The sequence below is a fragment of the Parasteatoda tepidariorum genome, chromosome 5, assembly GCF_043381705.1.
Source record: "Parasteatoda tepidariorum isolate YZ-2023 chromosome 5, CAS_Ptep_4.0, whole genome shotgun sequence".
NCBI lineage: Eukaryota > Metazoa > Arthropoda > Arachnida > Araneae > Theridiidae > Parasteatoda > Parasteatoda tepidariorum.
The window spans coordinates 86244926-86265042 of NC_092208.1; the positions used below are offsets into that span (position 1 = coordinate 86244926).

Genomic DNA, 20117 nt, shown 5'->3' on the forward strand with positions numbered 1-20117 from the left:
AAGCTAAATTTAGATAGTTGCTAGAGCACAGATGATAATTTTAGCTACATAACAATAACCATAGTAAAATGTTAAAAATGATAATGTTTAAAAAGTTTCACCTATTTAAGAATAAAATAAACACTATAAAATTAAAATAATAACAAAAAATGCACTCAGCTCTACAGTATAATTTGGCAACATTATAAAATCCAATAATAAAGCATTTTTTAAATATATATATATAGATATATAAAAAAATTAAATAAAGAATGCAGATTTAAAAGTAAAATGGTTACAAATATCAATTAATTTTTTTTCTTCCTCTTCTAATTTACTTGTTCCTACTATTCAAAATAGTTAAGGTACATTTACGATTTTCTGAAGAGCTTTCGAGATACACCAATTGGATGTCACAAAATAAAAATTTAAAAAAAAAAAAAAACTAAAAAAAAACTTTCTTATCATCCCTTTTTTCAGATTTCTCGCATAGTACTTTTATGTGGAAGCTTTTGCACCCGTATCTTGGCAGGAGCTTCAATTCAAATGAGAAATCTGTCATAATGTCCTTAACACAGTAATAAGCAGGTCAATAGTAAGTCTCTCTCTCTACCCATCCGCCAGGGTTCCTGCGCAATATATATCTTCGCACTTCATCATACACAAATATGAGAAGGGAGAAGGGCAATGCTGGTAACCACCAATTGAATCTAAAACAAATGGGAACAAATAAGTATGAAACAAAATCCATAGCTGCTAACATGGATAGGAAAAAAATCCAGCAGATTTTAGGAAATAATATAAATTCCATGATAATTCTAGCGTTATATACTAAATAATTTACACATAGGGAATTTTATAGTCATCAAAATAGTAAAACTTTGATATTTTTCAGTTATGATTGATATTAAATGATCTTCAAATGTTATGCTTTATATTTACCCATAATTTTGAATAGTAATAGGCATTTAATTCATCAAAGAGTCCCGCAGTGGACTGATCGTTAAGACACGGTTCCCAGCAGATCACCGAAGTCAAGCATCACTGGCTGCAGTCAGTGTGCGGGTGGGTGTCCACTTGGATCAATGTGCTTAGGGACCGAGGGTGTGCGGTATTGGTCCTCGTTAAACTGTTCTACCGTAAAGTGCTCGACTACGCGTGCAGGTCGTCGGGCTACCGAAGCAGGGGTACCATCCCCTCTGCAGAGGATCAAAATTGTGATGGCATGTCTTCGGATCATCCTCAGGGATGTTTCTCAGTCTGTCGCCGATAGCCCATTGTGTAGCTCTAGTGCGACGTAAATGAACAACAACAACAATTCATCAAAGATAAATGAAAGATTTTTTAATTAATTGAAAAAGGGAGTTCTAAAAAAAATTAAACTGAAAATTTTAGAATTTTTTTTTTTATACCGATTTCTATAAATGAGGTATTATGTATTAGTAATATTATGTATTAGTAATACTTATCTAAATATTACTATACTACGAAAACAAAATCTATAGTTGCCAACATGGATAGGAAAAAATCCAGCAGATTTCAGGAAATAATATAAATTTCATGATAATTGTAGCATGATATACTAAATATTTTACACATACGGAATTTTTATAGTCATCAAAATAGAAAAAAATGCGATATTTTCCAGTTATGATTGACATTAAATAAGCTTGAAATGTTATGCATTATGGTTACTCATAATTTTGAATAGTATTTAATTTATCAAAGATAGTTAAAAGATATTTCAATTAATTGAAAAAGGAAGTTCTGAAAAAAAAGTGAACTGAACATTTTTAGAACAAAAATAAACTGATTTCTATAAATGTGTCTCGCTTCATTACGTATTAGTAAAATACTTAGTGAAATATTCAAGCAATCAATAATCCAAGTAAAAATAATATTCAAATTAGGACCTTTTTAGAAAACTTACTCAATTTAAAGGAGTTTTTTAAAATATATATATATATAAAAAAAACAGGAGAATTTTTATTAAACCAGACCAGAAAAAAACTGACAAAATTCAGTAGAGTTTGCAGCTATGAAATGTAAAGCTATGTTAATCCTAACAGTTCACACTCTTGGAGTTTTAATTTGCTTGCTAAAAGACTTTGTTAGGTTAACAAGGATGGAAGTGCAAAATATAAAAATTAAGGACAAAATTGCCTCCAAATTGCAAGGACAATTTAAAGATGCTGATTCTCTAATGGGAGAAATTTGTACAATACCAAAAAGGATTTGTATTTATAACAATTGGTAATAGATTTAGTAGTTCCCGCAATTAAGTAAAACTAGGAAATTTTTTAAAAAAACTAAGTTTTTTTTTTTTTTTTTTTTTTTAAAGTTACACATAAATTCCTTTCATGGCTTATTATCTACAAAGAAAGAGGAGAAAATAGATTAAATATAGAAAATTGTTAAGTAGTAAAAAAATACGAGGATTTTCGTGTAAAAAAGAGTTGATTATGATGTAATGATGAGGAGGGAGTAGAGAGATAGGACATTGAATGCTTTTCGCACATTGAATGTTTTTCAGCCATCAAATCAAGGGTAATTGTCTCTTAACACTGGAAGTAGACAAATATCGTACTTGATGCACTATGACAGTCGTTCATTTTGTTATTTACTTTGTTTCATGGCATATAGCATAATTTTTGAATTTAAAATTTCTTTAATTCTTTTAGATAATTAATATTTATTCTTTCTGTTAACTTCAACAAAAACTTGGAATTTTGGAGTATTAATTAAAATACTTAATAATTAAAGACATTTAAGGACACTTTTATAAAAAAAGAAAATTAAGGACAACTTTGAGCCCTGCATTAGTTGCAAAATCTACTTGGAACCTTCTTCCTCTATAAGATTGTTACCTAGTACTTTAATCTACCAATACATTAGAAATTAAAGGATTTAGCTAAATAAATGACTGCAGTATAGTTAAAAAAGATCTTTGCTTGGGTTTCATTTTAAATTCCGTCAATCAAGTAAGAGAATTATTGCTTTTTTAACGGTTAAAAAATGTTTAAAAATGACTTACTTGAGAGGATACATCCTAAGACCTTTATCCATTCCTGGAGTGTAACAAAGAAAAGCTGCCATAGCAGTTTCAAATACTAAGCCAAAATTCAATACATGATTCCTATAAGAAAGATTCAATAGAAATATTAAAAACTATGGGTTGGTTTTATCGTGTTTTAATTGTATTTTGATGTTGGCACAGTGCTAGGAAAAAAATTCTTTTAGACATGAACAGAGCGTTTTTATGTTTCTAGGGGGTCTGTCTTCATGTGGGGGCCCTTTTTGAGTGATTTCAAAGAAAAAAATTTACTTTTGAATAATTTTTAATTTCTATTTTAAGAAAGTAAAACAATGATATATTATTATAAAAGCTTTAATACATTATTTGCATAAGAAGTTTAAGGTAGCAATACTTTTTACGCGTTTTGAGAGATGAAGTCTTCTATCACATCATTAAAATCAATTTCCTGCAAGACATCATATTCAATGCTCAATTTTTTTATTAATTTTAGTCTGGCAAATGAACGTGCACCACTATACATCTAGTTATCATGAATAACAATTGACAAATGTCGCTCATGAAAAAAAATAAAAAAAAATAGACAAACGTCAATGTATGGAAACGTGTCTTCAAGATTGTTGTTTTTTACTATTTTATGCATCTTATCTATTCCAAATTTATCTAATTTATTCTCCTAGGCCTTACACCATAATTCCAGATCCTTTTCTTTAAGTGGGCGTTTGGATACTTTTAGTGAGATAATGTAATGTATATACTCACAATTCTTTTAGAATCAAAACTAGATAAATAAAAATAAATAATTTATTTAAGATCCTTTGCTACCATTAAATTTCAAATATGTAAATAGTGCAATAACTTCAATGCAATAATTAAACGATTACTTAGTTTAATAATGATAAAAACCATCATGAATTATAAGATATTAACGTTTTTAAATCATGTTAAATTAAGTAATTTTAATTGCTAAAATCTAATAAATGAAAAAAAAAATCTATAGAAGCTGTATTCTCATACTTTCATCAATTTTATTTTCACTATAAAATTTTCAAGGTCAAAAACCTGAATCATTTGAAAATAAATAAAGTGTGTTCATTCAAAGAAAATACATGTTCAACTTCTTTCGTAACTTAAATTGTCACCTGCAATTAATCAGCATAACGGCAGTCTTCTCAAACTAAAAATATTGCTTTTTAGTACACGGAAATGCAAACATGATTCCAGAAGTTCTTAAGTATGATTTTCTATTTTATTTCGCAGACTATAAATATGTTTATTTAAACAACAAATGTCACTAATGCGTATTAGAATAGAATTTAAGTTCATATCATTTGAATACTTATAATCATACATTACCTCATTCCTTGGTGTAAAACGGAATTCCTTCTCGTTTTACAGATGATTAAATCTGCCCACTGGACTATCACAATTGAAACAAAGAAAGCAGTATGGCAAGTGTATTCCAAAATCTTCCTATCTTTGAATGTCTAAAAAGAAAATTTCAACATTTATTCATCATCCATTCTGCTTTATCATAGAGCAGATATGATATTTGATCTGAATTTTAGGTGGAATATCAAATATCAGCAAGATTTAGTAGAGATTTCCCTTAACTATGAATAAAAATTTCATAAAAAAAGTAATATGTTCTTAAGCGTACAACACATCCTTTTTCCAATAGGAACTTTCCACTTACTGTACTTTTAATTAACAATGACACTGTATAACAGATATTACAGAAATTCAACAACAAATATCCTTAACTATGAATTAAAAATTCACCATCAGAATGGTTGTAATTATGAAATCAACTGAGAGAAAAATATGTTTTGGGGGAGTTTTTCTTGCATGCTTTTAAAATAAACAAAGAGCAGGTGAAATCAGCGAAATCTAGGAGCTATAAAAAAAACGTATCTACGTTTTTAAACTTCTTTCAAAGCAAAATGTAATAACAAACAAAGAGTGGCGAATCCACAAAGACATAACAGATAAATTTTTTTTTCCAAATTAAATAACGTTTTCTGTGGGAAATATTGCCTGGAAATGCCAAAATTGTCTTAATTTTTTTATTATTATCCCCAACATAAAAGTTAAATATCCTTAAGGGAACACAGAAGTCTTTTCTGAAAGTTGAAATGTGTAGTGTTGCTACAACTTGGAGGCCTGATGATACCCAAGTAAATATTTAGACCAATACGAGTGATCTCACACAAGAACTGAACCAATCACTACAGTGTACAGTGCCTTGATCCTGTATTGTATCATTTTAAAAATTGCAATGAATGTCCTGCTTTTAGGAAGTTGCTTTCTAGATTATTAGTGGCCTGCACTATCTAAAAATTCTGTGCACTGGTTAACCAGAGAGCTTTGTTCAATCAGTTAATTATTAGCATTAAAGTAACTTACATTTTATTGGTTTAAATGACACTCCTTGAAGCCTTTCAAAAGCAGATATAGTTATTTCTCTCAACAAGCATAAAGACATTCAGCCCAATGCTGATGGTCTCATGACGACTAATTAATTAGAAAGAAAATAACACCCCATAGTCCATTCAAACAAATGCGTATTTCAACCACCTAGAAAATCATTCGCACTTTTATTTTTCAACAGTACTGTGAGAATCAGAATTGAATACCTGTAGGTAGAAAGGGCTCCTGCCACATGGCCAAAGTATAGGTGACAGTAACTTTGGTTTTAAAAGCAGTTTTTGAATATGCAGCTGTGACAGTAGTATCATGAAAACAACTTTGCTTTCTCTGCTAGTTCTACCAAGATATTAATCAGAATCACAATTTGTAACAAATGGAGCCCAAGCACTACTATTTAGATCAGTTAAGCTGGTTTAACATATAGTTGGTTTGTTCAGTAGAAATAGTTGAGGATCCGTAGGTGCAACCACTTATATGTGAAGTTCTGAATCGCTTGGATAGCATCAGTATCCAATATAGTTAAGACTTGCACTGCATTTACGTTCCATTTCAACTTTCAGGGGATGCATTGTAAATCCCTTAAAGGATATTTAACTTGCATCTAGAGGATTAAAAGTATGTTTGCAGCAAAAGTGGGATTTTTAACCTAAAACTATGATCGTTTTAATCCAATTAAAAATACTGGCAATTTTGGTGTTTTTACTCCTCACAGAAGATAATATTTGATTTGAAAAAAAAAAAAGAAAACGTATATCTGTAATATCCATGCAGATTGGCAACTTTAGTCTGGTATTAGATAAAAAAAGTTTAAAAACGAGGCACTTTAATGTATAAATATGGATACGCAAGAAGTTAACACTTACCCATTCTTGATTGTAAGAGTCAGTTAAGTCATTGACAGCTGCAGAGTCCCACTCTCTTCTCAGTCCCAACAGCCTTCCAGGCCAAAAACCATTCTCACTCATTATCACAAAATAAGTGAAAAAACCAGCAGCTGCCTGCATCATCCCAATCTGGCCATACGACATTGATATTAACCTGCATTATATTAATCATACTTCAACATTGGCAATAATGGGAAGCTCTAAGCAAATTGCTATTTCATTACATGGGATATTAAGCAAACAATAATCACATTATAATTTTGAAATAACACATTTATTTTTCCTCAAAGGGATTACCACTTTCTGTATTTTTAGTAAATGCTTAGAGCTGATTGATAATTTAAATTCGATAATAATTCTAAAACATTTTAAACTGACCCACAGAGAAAACTATAAAAAAAAAATTATCTAGGTAATTTAAAAAAAAAAGAAAGTTATTTTACAATCACAGTTGCTGCTTTAGAAAATTAAAACAGAAAAATCTGAAAATTTACAAAAAACAAACAAACAGTGAACATACATCAAAACCTGTTTGATTACCGGTTTAAATTTCAAGGACTTTCTTATAATCGTCTTTCAACTCCATTGAGTTTCTTCACACAATCAAGCAGATTTTAATGTTTTATGCACATTTACATTTGAGTGATTTGCCGTATTTTGATAGCATTTTTTCTATTTTTACACTTAAATATTAAAATGTGGTGGCCATCTATCTTCATTCTTAAAGAAGTTTCTAGAAATATATATTAAGTACGGTCATTTCAAAACACCCTACCTGTATAGACAGCCAATTTAATCCAAAATGTTTATGACTGCATTTTGCAAAATATATTTAATTAAAGAAGACATGAGCTAAGCAAATTACATAAAGTAAAGTATACATAATTATTATTGTACATTACTATTACATAATGCAAAGAAGATCCAGTTTTAGAGAAGACCCAATCCAGAAAACCTAATGACCCACAGACTTACCGTTCATTCACCAATTTGTCTTTTTGAGGATCTCGAGGTTGACGCTTCATGATGTCGCTTTCGGCAGTTTCGTAAGCAAGTGATATAGCTGGCACCTGAATTAGAATTGGGAAAGCAAATGTGCTATTTTTTAAAGACACCAACAACGCAAAGAAAGGATGCTTTTAACCCAGTATTTAATACCAACCGCTTTATGAGTGAATCCACAACGGATTTTATTAACTTCATAGAATATAAATAATGAAAAATAAAGAAAAAAAATAAGACTGGAGACTCAAATAAGATAACATAGAGTAGAAATTAAAAAAAAACCCACTAAGACTAATGACATAAACAATACGTAATCAAGATAAAAATAATTCTAATAACAATAGTAAATAATAAAAAATAATGGGTGAGACTGATGAGAAAAAGAAACAGGACCAGTCATTTAAATAATATAAAATGGTGATAAATTAAGAAACAAAAGTAAATCTGATGATTTAACTACATAAAATAGGAATAAAAATATAAAACAAGTATAAATGACTAAAAAAAATTTTACTTTCAGTAAAATGAACTACAAAAACTAATCTTAACAATAATCAAATAATAAAAAACCGATTTTTAATTGTACTTAATTTAAACTTTTGCTTAATAAATACGTCAAAATGTTGGATAATGTTAGCCCTAGATTCATTAACATTCATGGCTAAAATCAATTCTAGCAGACATGGCTATAATCAATTCTTACATTATTTATGTGCATAACGCAAATAGTAACAATAAAAAACCAACGTCTTGTCAATTATTTGTTTAAATATATATATATATATATATATTAGGGAAGCTGCCTAACGTATGATCGTGCCAGTGCTGAAAAATGTGAAGTTTGATATGATGCCTAAAAAGGCCAACTGCAGAAGATCTTGCTAAAACTTTTTTGCTGTGGATCTCAGAAAAAATTACGCCTCAAAAAATTAATTGAAATGCATTGAACTACAATGCTGCACTTACAATGTATGCATTGAAATACTGTTGCTCCAAATGTAAAAAAAAATTGCGTACATGGATCATGGCAGTTTAATATGAGGTGTAATTTTATTTCAGAAAATTTATGATTCATAAAAATTTTTTCAGATATAAAATGTGTTTATTGCTTCTTAAGTACATAAAACAAAAATCATCAATTAATATGTTTGTCTGAGAGACAAATGTTTACGAATGTATATCTATGAATCTAGGGAATAATTATAGAAAAGTCCATCTAATCAAGTCCTCCTTTATCTGGCCAAGCCTATCCAGATTTTAGCTTAACAAATCCAATCGATGTTTGCTCCTAATTAAAAGTCTTCCGCTCAGACCTCCAAAAATGAGCTGGTGTTTGTAAAAAGAGCGCATTTTGTTTTTTCCCTACAAATAGTGATTGATTATCACGTAAACATTGATAATTTGAATAGTTAATCACTAGGAAAATTTAATAAGGCAACCAATATCTATTTTTCGACATTTCAATGAAGTTTTTAGGTACTCAAGTCTCAATTTGCGCCTGCAGTGTTCATATGAGCATGGAAAAAATTAAAAACTGGTACAGTTTATATTAACATAACTACTTTTCCAGGAGTGTATGAGCCATGTCCCAACCTTTCTTACTTCGATTGTGTTTGCTTTCAAAAACATCAGGAAGTCTTAGGGACCCCCTTTGCCAAGTAATCAAAGGAACACAGCCATAAATTATATTAGTCCAAGAGGCTATTTATATGAAGAATAATAAAGTAAGAAGTGTGTCTCCAAAACATTGCTTTTTGAAGATACACCTCTCTCTTTGGGCAAAGTCACCCATTTAAATTCAATGGATGAACGTTTAAATAGAAAAGGAGCAAATTAAAAAAAAGGGGGATGTCACTGATCTGCAAGGCATATCTTTTAAAACTAGACCAGCAGCAAGAGAAGTTATAGTTTTTTTATTTATTTATTTTTAAATTGTATCTTACAAATAATTTTCTTAAATTAGTATTTAAAAACATTTTAGGTTTAGAAAAGAATAAAACTTTTTGAGATCTTCACAAACATTTTTATTTCCTCAGATTGTTACATTTAAATTAAAAATTATTAATAGAAAGGATTCAAGATATTTTATTGCATTACCAAATTGTTGACTGGTAACAAGTTAATTTGTCATTTTTGGTTACATTGAATATTCCAAAATTTAATTTCATTTCATTCAGTATAAGTAAATTTTATTGGAGTTTATTTGAATTGTGTACACATTTCATATTCCATTATAAAATAGTGACATCACATAATTTCTGTGTAAAGCTGCCTTTCAACAAAATGTTAATATAGAATTGGTAAAACAGGTTTTGTTTTCAATTCTATAAGGATAAAATTTAGATTTAATTATTTTGAAGGGTTACCATCGTATCCTCATCCATAAAATTGTTTTTATGAATTCCATAAAAACTTCTTATTAAATTATTGGCTTACTACAAAAACCTGTTAAATGTTTTCAGCTAAGAACGTTAGTGGTTAATTTTAGCATTAGTGTGAAAAGATAAGTTTAATACTGCCTTAGAATTTTAAATAGTGATTACGTGTTTATAATTCAAACTGCATACGTTGAGTGAAAAGTTTCACTGAAAATTTTATTGAATGTAAATATAACTTTTTAAAAAAATCTTTATCATAAAATATATTTAAACATAATATTGCATGATTATTTTATAATATAATAAAAGCTGTAAGTATATAATCTTCATAAAACAGATTAAAAATACCATAAATAAGAAATAAATAAATAAGTTACATGTAAAAAATTTCTTTTAATTATTTTATGCTCATGACAATCAAAGGAATTTGAAAAAGCGTAATTGGAAACTGGATCATAATATCTGATCAAAGAGCATCTCGGCAGTCATCATGATCAAACTTAATTTATTTTCAAATCATTAATTCAAAAATACAAGTTAGAATTCTTGGATCTCACTGTCATTTTGAGAGGTTCAGATTAATTTGGATTCGGTCAATTCGAATAAAGAATTTCTTTTGTTTCGGTTCTAAATGGTGATAATGCACAAATGTTTTGTTAATACTCAATTATCATAAAAATAAGAAAGCATTATAAACCAGAATGCTTAATGACAAACACTTTAAGTTATATTAAAATTAAAAAGAGAGAAAGAAAAGTGCCTTTTTTTGTTGAAGAAAATTTTTTTGATATCCCATAGTGTTGCCATTTTAATGTCAGTGTCATACAATAAGTATTATATGTAAGTACAGTACTAAGAAATCAGATAAGTAATAAGCAAAAAAATTATTCTCCAAATACAGTACTAAGTCCCATATCCCGATCTCTCTTCCGGACGCTTTAACAATCAAAATGAAAAAAATTATTTTTCTTTTGTAAAAAAAAAAACAAGCTTTCTTACACCTGCGATTTGTTAACAAAAGCATGCAGGTATGAGAATCCTCTATTTTTCCGCTAATTTCTTTTTCTTTATAAACTTTACTGGAATCTGATTTCCGCTATAATATGAAAATACAATTGAATATCGAGGAAACAAAATCCGGTATTTCATTACAGAGCGAAATTTTTTTCCCCTCATATCTCAGAGTGCGCAAAACAGTTTCATTTTGAAAATATTGCCGACTAAACCGAGAATAAAGTCATATTTGAAAGCGCGATAAGGAATTCACGGATTGTAATAGTATTATATTAAAAAAGAAATCTAAAATTTTAAAAACAATGTGAAAATTCCAAGCTATTGAAAATGGGATCGACAAAACCACGTTGATAATAAAACGCCATAAATTCAGTGCATCAAAAAGTAATTCTTCAAATGCGCGATTTCGAATTTCTCGTGTATAATAATGTAGCATTAAAAAACTCAGAACAGCTGACAAAAATGCAATCGTAAATCCACATTGGATTGCAAGTGTCCCATCGTATCTGCATGGGTTGTCCATAATTAAGAGTAAAGTGCACGATTCAAAATGCAATTTGAATAATATCAAATTTAAACATTGAGAATTCAAAAACCAGGTGAAAATCCATTTTATTAACTACAAGAAAAAACTGGTGACAAAGGCAAGCTGATCAACTGTGAAATTGTCGCTAATCGAGAAATGACTATTAATTAAAATGCAAGATTCGAAATTTGCGGTATATTAAAATGTTGAGATTTTAAAAACCATGTGGAAATCTGCAATGAAAGCTGCCAACATAGCAACTGACAAACCAGGTGGATTTATACATTGTTGTTTGAAATTGATGTTAATTATTTTCTATTTGGTATTTTTTATTAAATAAGGATGTTTTGATGTTTACCTTAAAGGCTTATTATCCCAAAAATCTGTTTTTAGACTTGCAAAAGTACTATCGATTCTAGATATAGGACTTCGCACTTTATTTTAATGCAGAGTTGAGCTGGCTAGTATAAACCAAACAATGAAAAAAATTTATTTTTTTTAAAACAATTTTTATATCTTTTATATCAGTATTTCTTTCTAATTTAGAAAAATTAAATTTTCACACAATTTCGAGTTTAATTACTGAAGTGAATTTGGAACCTTTTAAATAAACATAAATATGTAATTTGAAAATGTTTAGAAATCATTGAGTTCCTGAAAAAATATCTACGTAGAATAAATTAATGTGAGAAAGTTTGACGTTAAGTAATGATGTCTCTAAACATGCTTGGCACAGCAACTTTAAAATTGGTTATGTTTGATGTGCATTGAAAGAAGTTTTAATAACTGTTTGGCTTGACAAAATAATTCCTACCTTTTAAATTTTTTGTATTTGTTATAAAGTTGCTTTTTTTTTTAAATTTTATTATTTTATTAGCTTACATAGTTTTGAATTTTTTTATTTTTTATTTGAGGATTACAACTGATTAGAATCTCAATTTCTAAAAAAATTATGCTTAGTTTAAATTTGTTAAAATTATTGCATATCTAAAAAATGCTTTATATTATGTATGTGATGTTTTTTCCTTCAATTTTAAACAGTATGACATGGAGTCAAAACATTTCTGTGCCCCCCCTGCATGCTATTAAGACGGTCCTAACTGACTGAGTATTTGTCTCTCCTAAATACAAAGAGTGTAATCATATAACTGCTAAAAACTTGAAATAGTTAAGAATATTACAAATAAAAGAACTTAAAACTGATATTTTTTTATGTCTACTATATTACGTCTATTATTTATTAGTTTATTAATAAAAAATAAGTTTCTGCCACCGATGAGAAAATGCTTTCAAATTCTTGAATTCATTCTATTAACCTGTCATATATTTGACTTCATGAGTTGATTACTGCTTATTTTACAATATTAGTGTAATCTTCACAAATTTAAAAATGAATAAACAATCTTTATAAACTCTTGCAGTAATAGAAAATCAAACATAATATCCATAAAATTGCACAATATTAGAAAATCTGATTTGTGCAAATCTTATGAAAGTCTTGTCATCAAAACATATTTTGCTCTATAACTCTTAATGTACAATACTTCTGGTATGAAATTAAAGAGTAAAGATACTAAACAAAATCTCCAAATATTCAATAATTTTTCAGTATATCTTGATTTAAATATTCTCTGCCAGAAAGACAGACTAAAGCATAAAAAGGTAAATCTTGGATGAAAATGTTTGTAAAAAATGATCTAGTTTGATAAATTAGTTCATATAAACAAGAATTATAAATTTTGTTATTTCAGTTGTTAAAATTAGCCAATTATTATTCTAAACCATTTTTATGAATTTTTTCTTTCAATCTTAAATTTTTTCAACTTCTAACACTAGTGTCAATTGAATATTCCAACAAAATCCATCTCTTAATAGTAGCTAGTGACTGAAAGTAGTAGTTTGTAATCACTACATTTAAAAAAGAAAATATTTGTAGTTAATTACAAAGAAATGCATTTTTTTTTATGATGGCTAATTACTTAAAAAAAAAAAACTTTTGGTTTACTAGGGGGTTCATTTTTTATTTAACTGTAATGGTACTTCATGATGTTCAGATGATAATGTTAGACTTAGTTATTTGCATTTATTTATTTTAAATAAGTTTCATGTCACTAAATGGTGTGGTAAGCTGCTGCAATGTCAGACATATTTGTATTGAGTTACTAATAAGTCATCTGATGGCAAGGTGAGCCGCTCACTTACTATTTGAATATACAATTTCTTTTTTTTAAACAATGCCATACTTACAAAAGTCTGCACTATTTTAACAAATTAGAATCACAACTACATTTTCCTTTTTATGAAAAAAGTACCAAATTAAAGAACAAAAATACATTATTATGATCCACAACACTTCTATGATAAAAAAAACACTAATACTTTTCTTTTTATTTGCTATATGAAGGAAGTGAGTAAATAATACTGACTTCACACCAATATCAAGGCTTACACACTATAATAGAAATCCCTATTTTAAAATTGAAAGCACATGGTAGCAAACACAAGTTATTTGCATTCAATATAATACACACCAATTAATTAACTAGAAAAAAATGAATAAGGTTGAAATAAGTAATATAGATTCAAGACAAAAAATGCTAAGTAATGCTAGTTAGTATTGAGCAAAAAATTTGGGACAAAGCAAGTGGAATTTATATACTATAAGCACAATAAAAAATAATGTATTCTTTTTTTAGCATTTCAACTACCTCTAATTGGAACCAACCTACATTATAAATAAAATGTTTTATATAAAAAAAAGTAAGTCTTCACTGCTGCGTTTGTTATTAAATATGGGTTAAAGCATTGTCATAATAAGTATGTAACAATTGAAATGTTCATGCTTACAGAAATAACCAAAAAAATTTACATGCTGAAATTATTCAACAAATTCTAAATAATAAGGATTTGAATAAAAAAGCATCAACAAACTTATATATTGTGAAAATATAAATAAATAAAAGTCACAAAATACTTGTTAAGATCAATAAGAATGAGTGGCAAGATATAATTTTTTATAACAGCTTGAGTAAGTTCTATTTTTCCTCATAATTTTAAATTAAAAAGTTACTCTTTCAAATCTATTTTGAACCGATTTTTTTTTTTTGAAAATGTCTATCATTGCTTGTCAGACATGAATTGGTTTCATTGCAAACAGTTTTTCAAGATATTAAAATATTTAATAAAATTCTCAAAGTTCACAGTAAATAAATTTCCAGACTTTTTCTAGGAAAACATCAACAAATTTTCACACATTATTTTTACTATACAGGACAATATTTCATTCAAAATATAATATAATATTTGATTCAATAAGTAATTGAATATACTTTTTGATATATCAAAAATGAAATTTTAAAAGAATTAAAATTTTACCAAGTCAAAGTTAAACACATAGGTTTTTTAGTAGACAAATTTATAAATTATACCGAATGTTATTTTAAAACCTAATGTAGTATAGTTAATGAATAGAGTCACATCATGGAAATTATCTGATTTGTGATTAAAAAGCAAAATTAATTTATACAGAGAGGTTTATTTCGACAAACAATTATTAAAGATCTAATGAATATAATCACTGAATTTCAAATACGTTACAAATACGAACTTCAAATATAATAATTTAAGAAAAAAAAAATTTTGAAATAAGAAAGTGTAAAACGGAAAGCATTTTGTATAAATTAATTTTTCAGTTTTAATGAAACATAACCATGCCGTAGCACATTTTTTAACAAAAACAAAAAAACAGTAACTGTTTAGCTATCTACTTTGAACCCATGGCTAATTATAATTATTGCAAATTTTAAGATTGAGTATCTTCCAAGGTAGTGAATTTTTTTCTTAGGTTTTAGCTTCTTTTTTTTTGTTTTAAGATTGTTTCCTACTGAATTTTCTCCCCAATTCATCCACTAGAAGCACCCGTTATACAAATTCCTCCCTCAAAAGAAAAATTTAGCCAATTACAAATTTCTCATACGAACTATACTCACACATCATAAAAGATGGGAAAAAAGGTCAAAATCAAGAATGTATATCCCTTTGATTAAAAGAGAAATAGCAGAAATTAATATTGTTTCTTCATGTTGTCAGTTTTTTTAATAGCACATTATTAATGAAGTGCTGAAAAAGTAGTAAATAAAAATATTTATAATACACTATAAAAATATTTCCCACTGGGCAAGGTTGACATAGCCTTTCATCCTTTCTCTAAAATGAGCACTAAAAATGCTTGGATATTAAACAAAGGGGTTCTGCGTTCCGCTGACAACACATCCAGAACATCTGTTACTGTATCCCAGAGTTAGAAAACTGGGATGGGCAGAGTAATCCTTGGCCCTCCTTGAGCTGCACCCAACTGATTTTTTTAAATAATTTTTTCCCTTCTTCTTTATGAATTTTTTTTAAAAACAAAACTCAGAAATTAATCTAAAAATATTTTTAAGTATTAATAAGAACGTAAATGGATTCCTTTTTAAAGAATGACATGCCTCACAAGTCACTGGTTGATAAAGAGACGGGACCTACCCATCTGGATTATGAACACAGAAGTTTTAAATATCTTCTGAGCAGGGGGAATTAAAAAAGTTCCTGTTACTACGAATTTGTGAAATATGTACTCAGAATTTTAAGAAGAATCTAAAAAACTAAGTCTTTCAAGGAGTTTTGAAATTGCGGATTTAAGATATTGTGCACTTCTTATTTCAAAAGAAGAAATTTGTGAAAGGCCCATTTCTAAAATGAAAAACATCATGTAGTTTTTTTTCTTCTTCTACTATTTAAGATAAAATGCTTCGTCGAGAAGCAATTTTTACCATAAAATGATTTGTGACATCCAAGCTTTTCCTTAATTATAAATTGCTTATAACATAATCTATAAATTTAATAATGGATTGCTGGTTTGATTTATTAGATTTACCTTACTGTGAATTAAAAATAAAAACTTTCCATTTCTACAAATGAAAATATTGTGGTTAAGAGTAACCAACAGTGTAGAAATATTAGAAGAAACACAAAAATAAGCAAAAGAGGAAATGCAATGAGGAGAGGAAAACGCAGCAATGAAGAAACATGCTCAAATGTGTGCAACCAACAGCCTACAGAGGGAGGAGAATAATACATCACAATTTACCTTTCGTTAACTAGTTTATCATGTTTGGGGTCACGGGGTCTTCTTTTCATGATATCTGACTCTGCATGCTCGTAGGCCAGAGATATAGCTGGCACCTGTTGTAAAGGAAACAGAAAAAAAGTGGCAAAAGAAACAGAAGACGCACAGTTTGTTTTTGCAGAAAGAGAGAGAGAGAAAGAAAGATAAAGCACATAATAGGAAAAATTGAAATGGCGAAAGAAGAGATTTTTCATCATGCATACAAAAAGAACAACAGTTTATAAATGTAACAGTTACTATTCATATACACAGTATATAAAGAGGTTCTTTTAAGTTTAGTGGTTAAAAATTTATCACAGAAATCATTAAAATACTTTTTTAAATATTAGAATTAAAAAAAAAAAACATTAATCCGAGCGGTTTAATCTTAAGAGAATAAAATTACTATTCAGTCAATAATAATACAGTATACTCTCTGTATCTCGAACTTCGATATCTTGAAAACCCTTTTATGTCAAAAAAATATTCCCCCCCCCCTAATCATTATATATCCATGTAATGTTAATTTGAATTCCTATGTCGAAGAGTTTCTTTGGAAAACCTTGTTCTGTAGAATTTTTTACAAAATAAAAAAGCAATTTTTTTGGGAAAAATTACAATGTAAGTTTATTGTAAACCAATTCTTTTCTATTCAATGCATAATTATTTTTGGTCTTACTTTTAGAAATAAAATTATAATTGTTGTATTAAGACTTATAGTCAACTATACATATTTATTGGTAGTTAATTATGTTTAATGACTACTTTTTAGAGCATTATTTTAGAATATACTTTTCTAATTTTCAGAACACATTTAGTTCTGAACTTGTTATCTCGAAATGTTTTTAGCTTCCCTCCAATTTTGAGATATCGAGAGTATACTGTATCATCATTTGTAGTTTTATTTGCACCATTTAAGAAAATGTAAACAAAATTGAAATGTCACCTGGAAGATTTTTAGTGCAGTTTTAAAAACCAGCCCATCAAAAAAGTTGTCTAGTTAAGGTTTATAACTGACTCCCATGCGCCAATTATATAACTGTAAATTTTCTATATATCAAAGATAGGAAAATGCGGTGTTTTGCTTTACTTGATACACAATTAAGAATCAACATGGAATAAGAAGAGACCAAAATTCATAATATAATAGAAGTTACTCCAATCAAATTAGGCTTTTTATTTATTAAAAAAGCAGTATTTAGAATTAATTTCCGAAAAGTTGAAAATGATTTTATCTCACCTAGTGCATTCTAAATAAGAATATGTGTTTGATTTCTGAAGTCATACCAGTGAAGTCTCCTGTTTTTCAACGAAGACTCCCGTATTTTACGACTATCTCCCATTTGCCCATATATTCTCAAATTTCTTAGTATTTTTTGAAGAAACAAATTTTTTTTTATTAACAAAATATACGCTAATGGCAAAAATACTTTTCTTATTCCTCAACAGATGGCACTATAGTCAGTCCCTCTGTTCTTTCGCTCTGTTTCTCTAAAAAAATGTTTCTTTAACAAAACAAAAAAATTTTAAAATCAGAAAAATTTTGCATTGAATGATACATTGAACAATACATTTTGTTTAGCGGTTTGATCAAAAATAAGCAAAACTTATAGCTTTGGTTGAAAAAAGCATTACCCTCACTTTTGAACACCTGCAACCCAAAAATGCTTTTCCAAATGTAAAACATAAATTAAGAAAAATAAAAAGTGCCTAAATCTGCTTTTAAGGTGCATATAGTATTAATATTTTGTTTATCTCTATGTATAGATGCATGCAAATAACCAATTAAAAAAAATACTATAATTTTCTTGGGTGTGACCTTCATTTTGTAAATAAAATGCCCTTCCCCTTTCAGGTGTCCCTATTATACCTCCTGTCTTACTACTTTAAGGGAATCATTATGCATTTGTATAAAACAATAAAAAACTTCTGTTCTGCAATTATTCTTTCATTCCAGTTCCAGCTATTGCTAAAATTGCTGCTGGATTAAGGTATGAGGCCTGAGGCTAATAATGCATAACTTGGTGCTCAACCTATACCAAATAATCCAAAACTTACATATGCTCAGAAACATTAAAACTTTTTATAAAATTCAATTCCAATTAGATTTGTTTTAAACAAAAAATTTTTTTAATTGTTTTTATAAGGCAAAAACTAATAAAGTGTTGAACATTTAGCAGTTTTTTTTGCTCTCAAGAGCTCAGCTCACTTCAGAAATTGTCAAAAATTCATATTACTTTTAATTACCATGCCTAAGTAAAATGAAATCATTTTCAGCTTTCTGGGAATTAATTCAGGTCTAACCTGACTGGGCTATTTTATTACTATCCATAATTATGAAACTGGACAAGTCATACCCAGGTGACTAATGGCAATATTTTATTCAACTTTGATACTAAATATGCTACAACAATTTTACTATCCAACAGTTTCTCAACTTTCAAACAAGAGTAGGCAAGTATTACTGAAAGATTTAGCATGATTTTAAAAGGAATTAAATGGATAGAGAAGTTGGAAGCTGGTGGCCACCCAGGTGTTTGCATATATTTTATAGGTGAGTTTTCTCTCAGGTTTAAAAACATCCAAACCTGGAGTGAGTGTAATGCAATAGGAATAGTTACAACAAAATATGCCCTTTGGATTTTTACAGATACTAAATATTCAAATAGTGAAAAAAAAATCTTCTAAACTTACCATATCTGTTCCTAAATCTATACATAGAATGGTAACTGTTCCCAAGGGCAGAGGTATGTCAGCCAAAATAAACAGCAAGAATGGGGATATTTCAGGAATATTACTCGTGAGGGTATAAGCGATAGATTTTTTCAAATTATCGAATATCAGTCGACCTGCAATAAAGAAAAAGCATCTAGGAAACGTGACATGAAAATAAATAAAAGTCAATGCTTAAAAATTGAAAATATATTGTACTAAAATGTATACCATTACAAGAGGGACAAAACTTTACTTAAAAAAAAAAATATTAAATTAGAGTAGTCGAACTAGAGAAGCAATATATATGCAAAATGTATGCATAAGTTGTAGGATCTGCATGCACCCTATGGTAATTAAACCTTTAATTAGAATTGAGTTTACTTAATTAGAATAGTTTACTAGATTTTAAATTAATTATAACATCTGGGACAAAAAAAGTAAAATAATATACCAATAATTGGATACCTCCAAGCGACCTCAGATGTGGGACAGCCAATCAAGTTTGACACACATACGAGATGTCACTTGCAGGTATCCAATTAAATCTGATCCAAAAATTGATTCAGCGTGATAATAAACCCAAGCCTGTATTATTAAAATGTCATGTACAACTAAGTGATTAGACACGGTCATGTGATTAGCTGCTAGAACTCAATTGTAGAGTGAACACTCAACTCTCTTTAAGGCAATAATGCTTTCCAGCAAATAATATGTTAATTTTATGACTGTTGTGATTCTGTAACAGTTATTCATGACTGTTACGTTAAGTTTTGTCAATCTTTAGCCAGCACCCTCTATGCTAATTCTAAAAGTGGCACAAAATGTTAATGGACCATAGTTTAGTGAAAAGCTTTTGTGATTTTTTAAAAAATATTAGATAAGTTTTTGCATTGCTTGGGCTCGTGGAAATATGCAAAAATTAAGAATTATTAAATAATTTCAATTTAGGAGGAAAAATTTTACTAAATTGAAAATTTTTAAAATTTTAATATTTTCTTTGTTTTGT

At 28.4% G+C, this 20117-nt stretch overlaps 1 protein-coding gene across 3 annotated transcripts in view; it reads right to left on the minus strand.

Moving 5' to 3' along the window:
• Positions 1 to 291: 291 nt before the first annotated feature.
• LOC107456568 (sodium/potassium-transporting ATPase subunit alpha-B) overlaps positions 292 to 20117 on the minus strand; it is an 85559-nt gene continuing 65733 nt past the window's right edge. The window contains exons 16-21 of one of the 3 annotated variants that reach the window (XM_043050241.2): positions 19091 to 19245; positions 7303 to 7397; positions 6307 to 6481; positions 4370 to 4500; positions 3014 to 3115; positions 292 to 689 (exon numbers count right to left, since the gene is read on the minus strand). In XM_043050241.2, the coding sequence (XP_042906175.1) occupies positions 569 to 689; positions 3014 to 3115; positions 4370 to 4500; positions 6307 to 6481; positions 7303 to 7397; positions 19091 to 19245 (779 nt within the window). In that variant the 3' untranslated portion in view covers positions 292 to 568. Of the gene's footprint in view, positions 690 to 3013; positions 3116 to 4369; positions 4501 to 6306; positions 6482 to 7302; positions 7398 to 16298; positions 16474 to 19090; positions 19246 to 20117 lie in introns of those variants that run through there. The other 2 variants (XM_043050242.2, XM_071180724.1) reach the window with 2 other exon arrangements.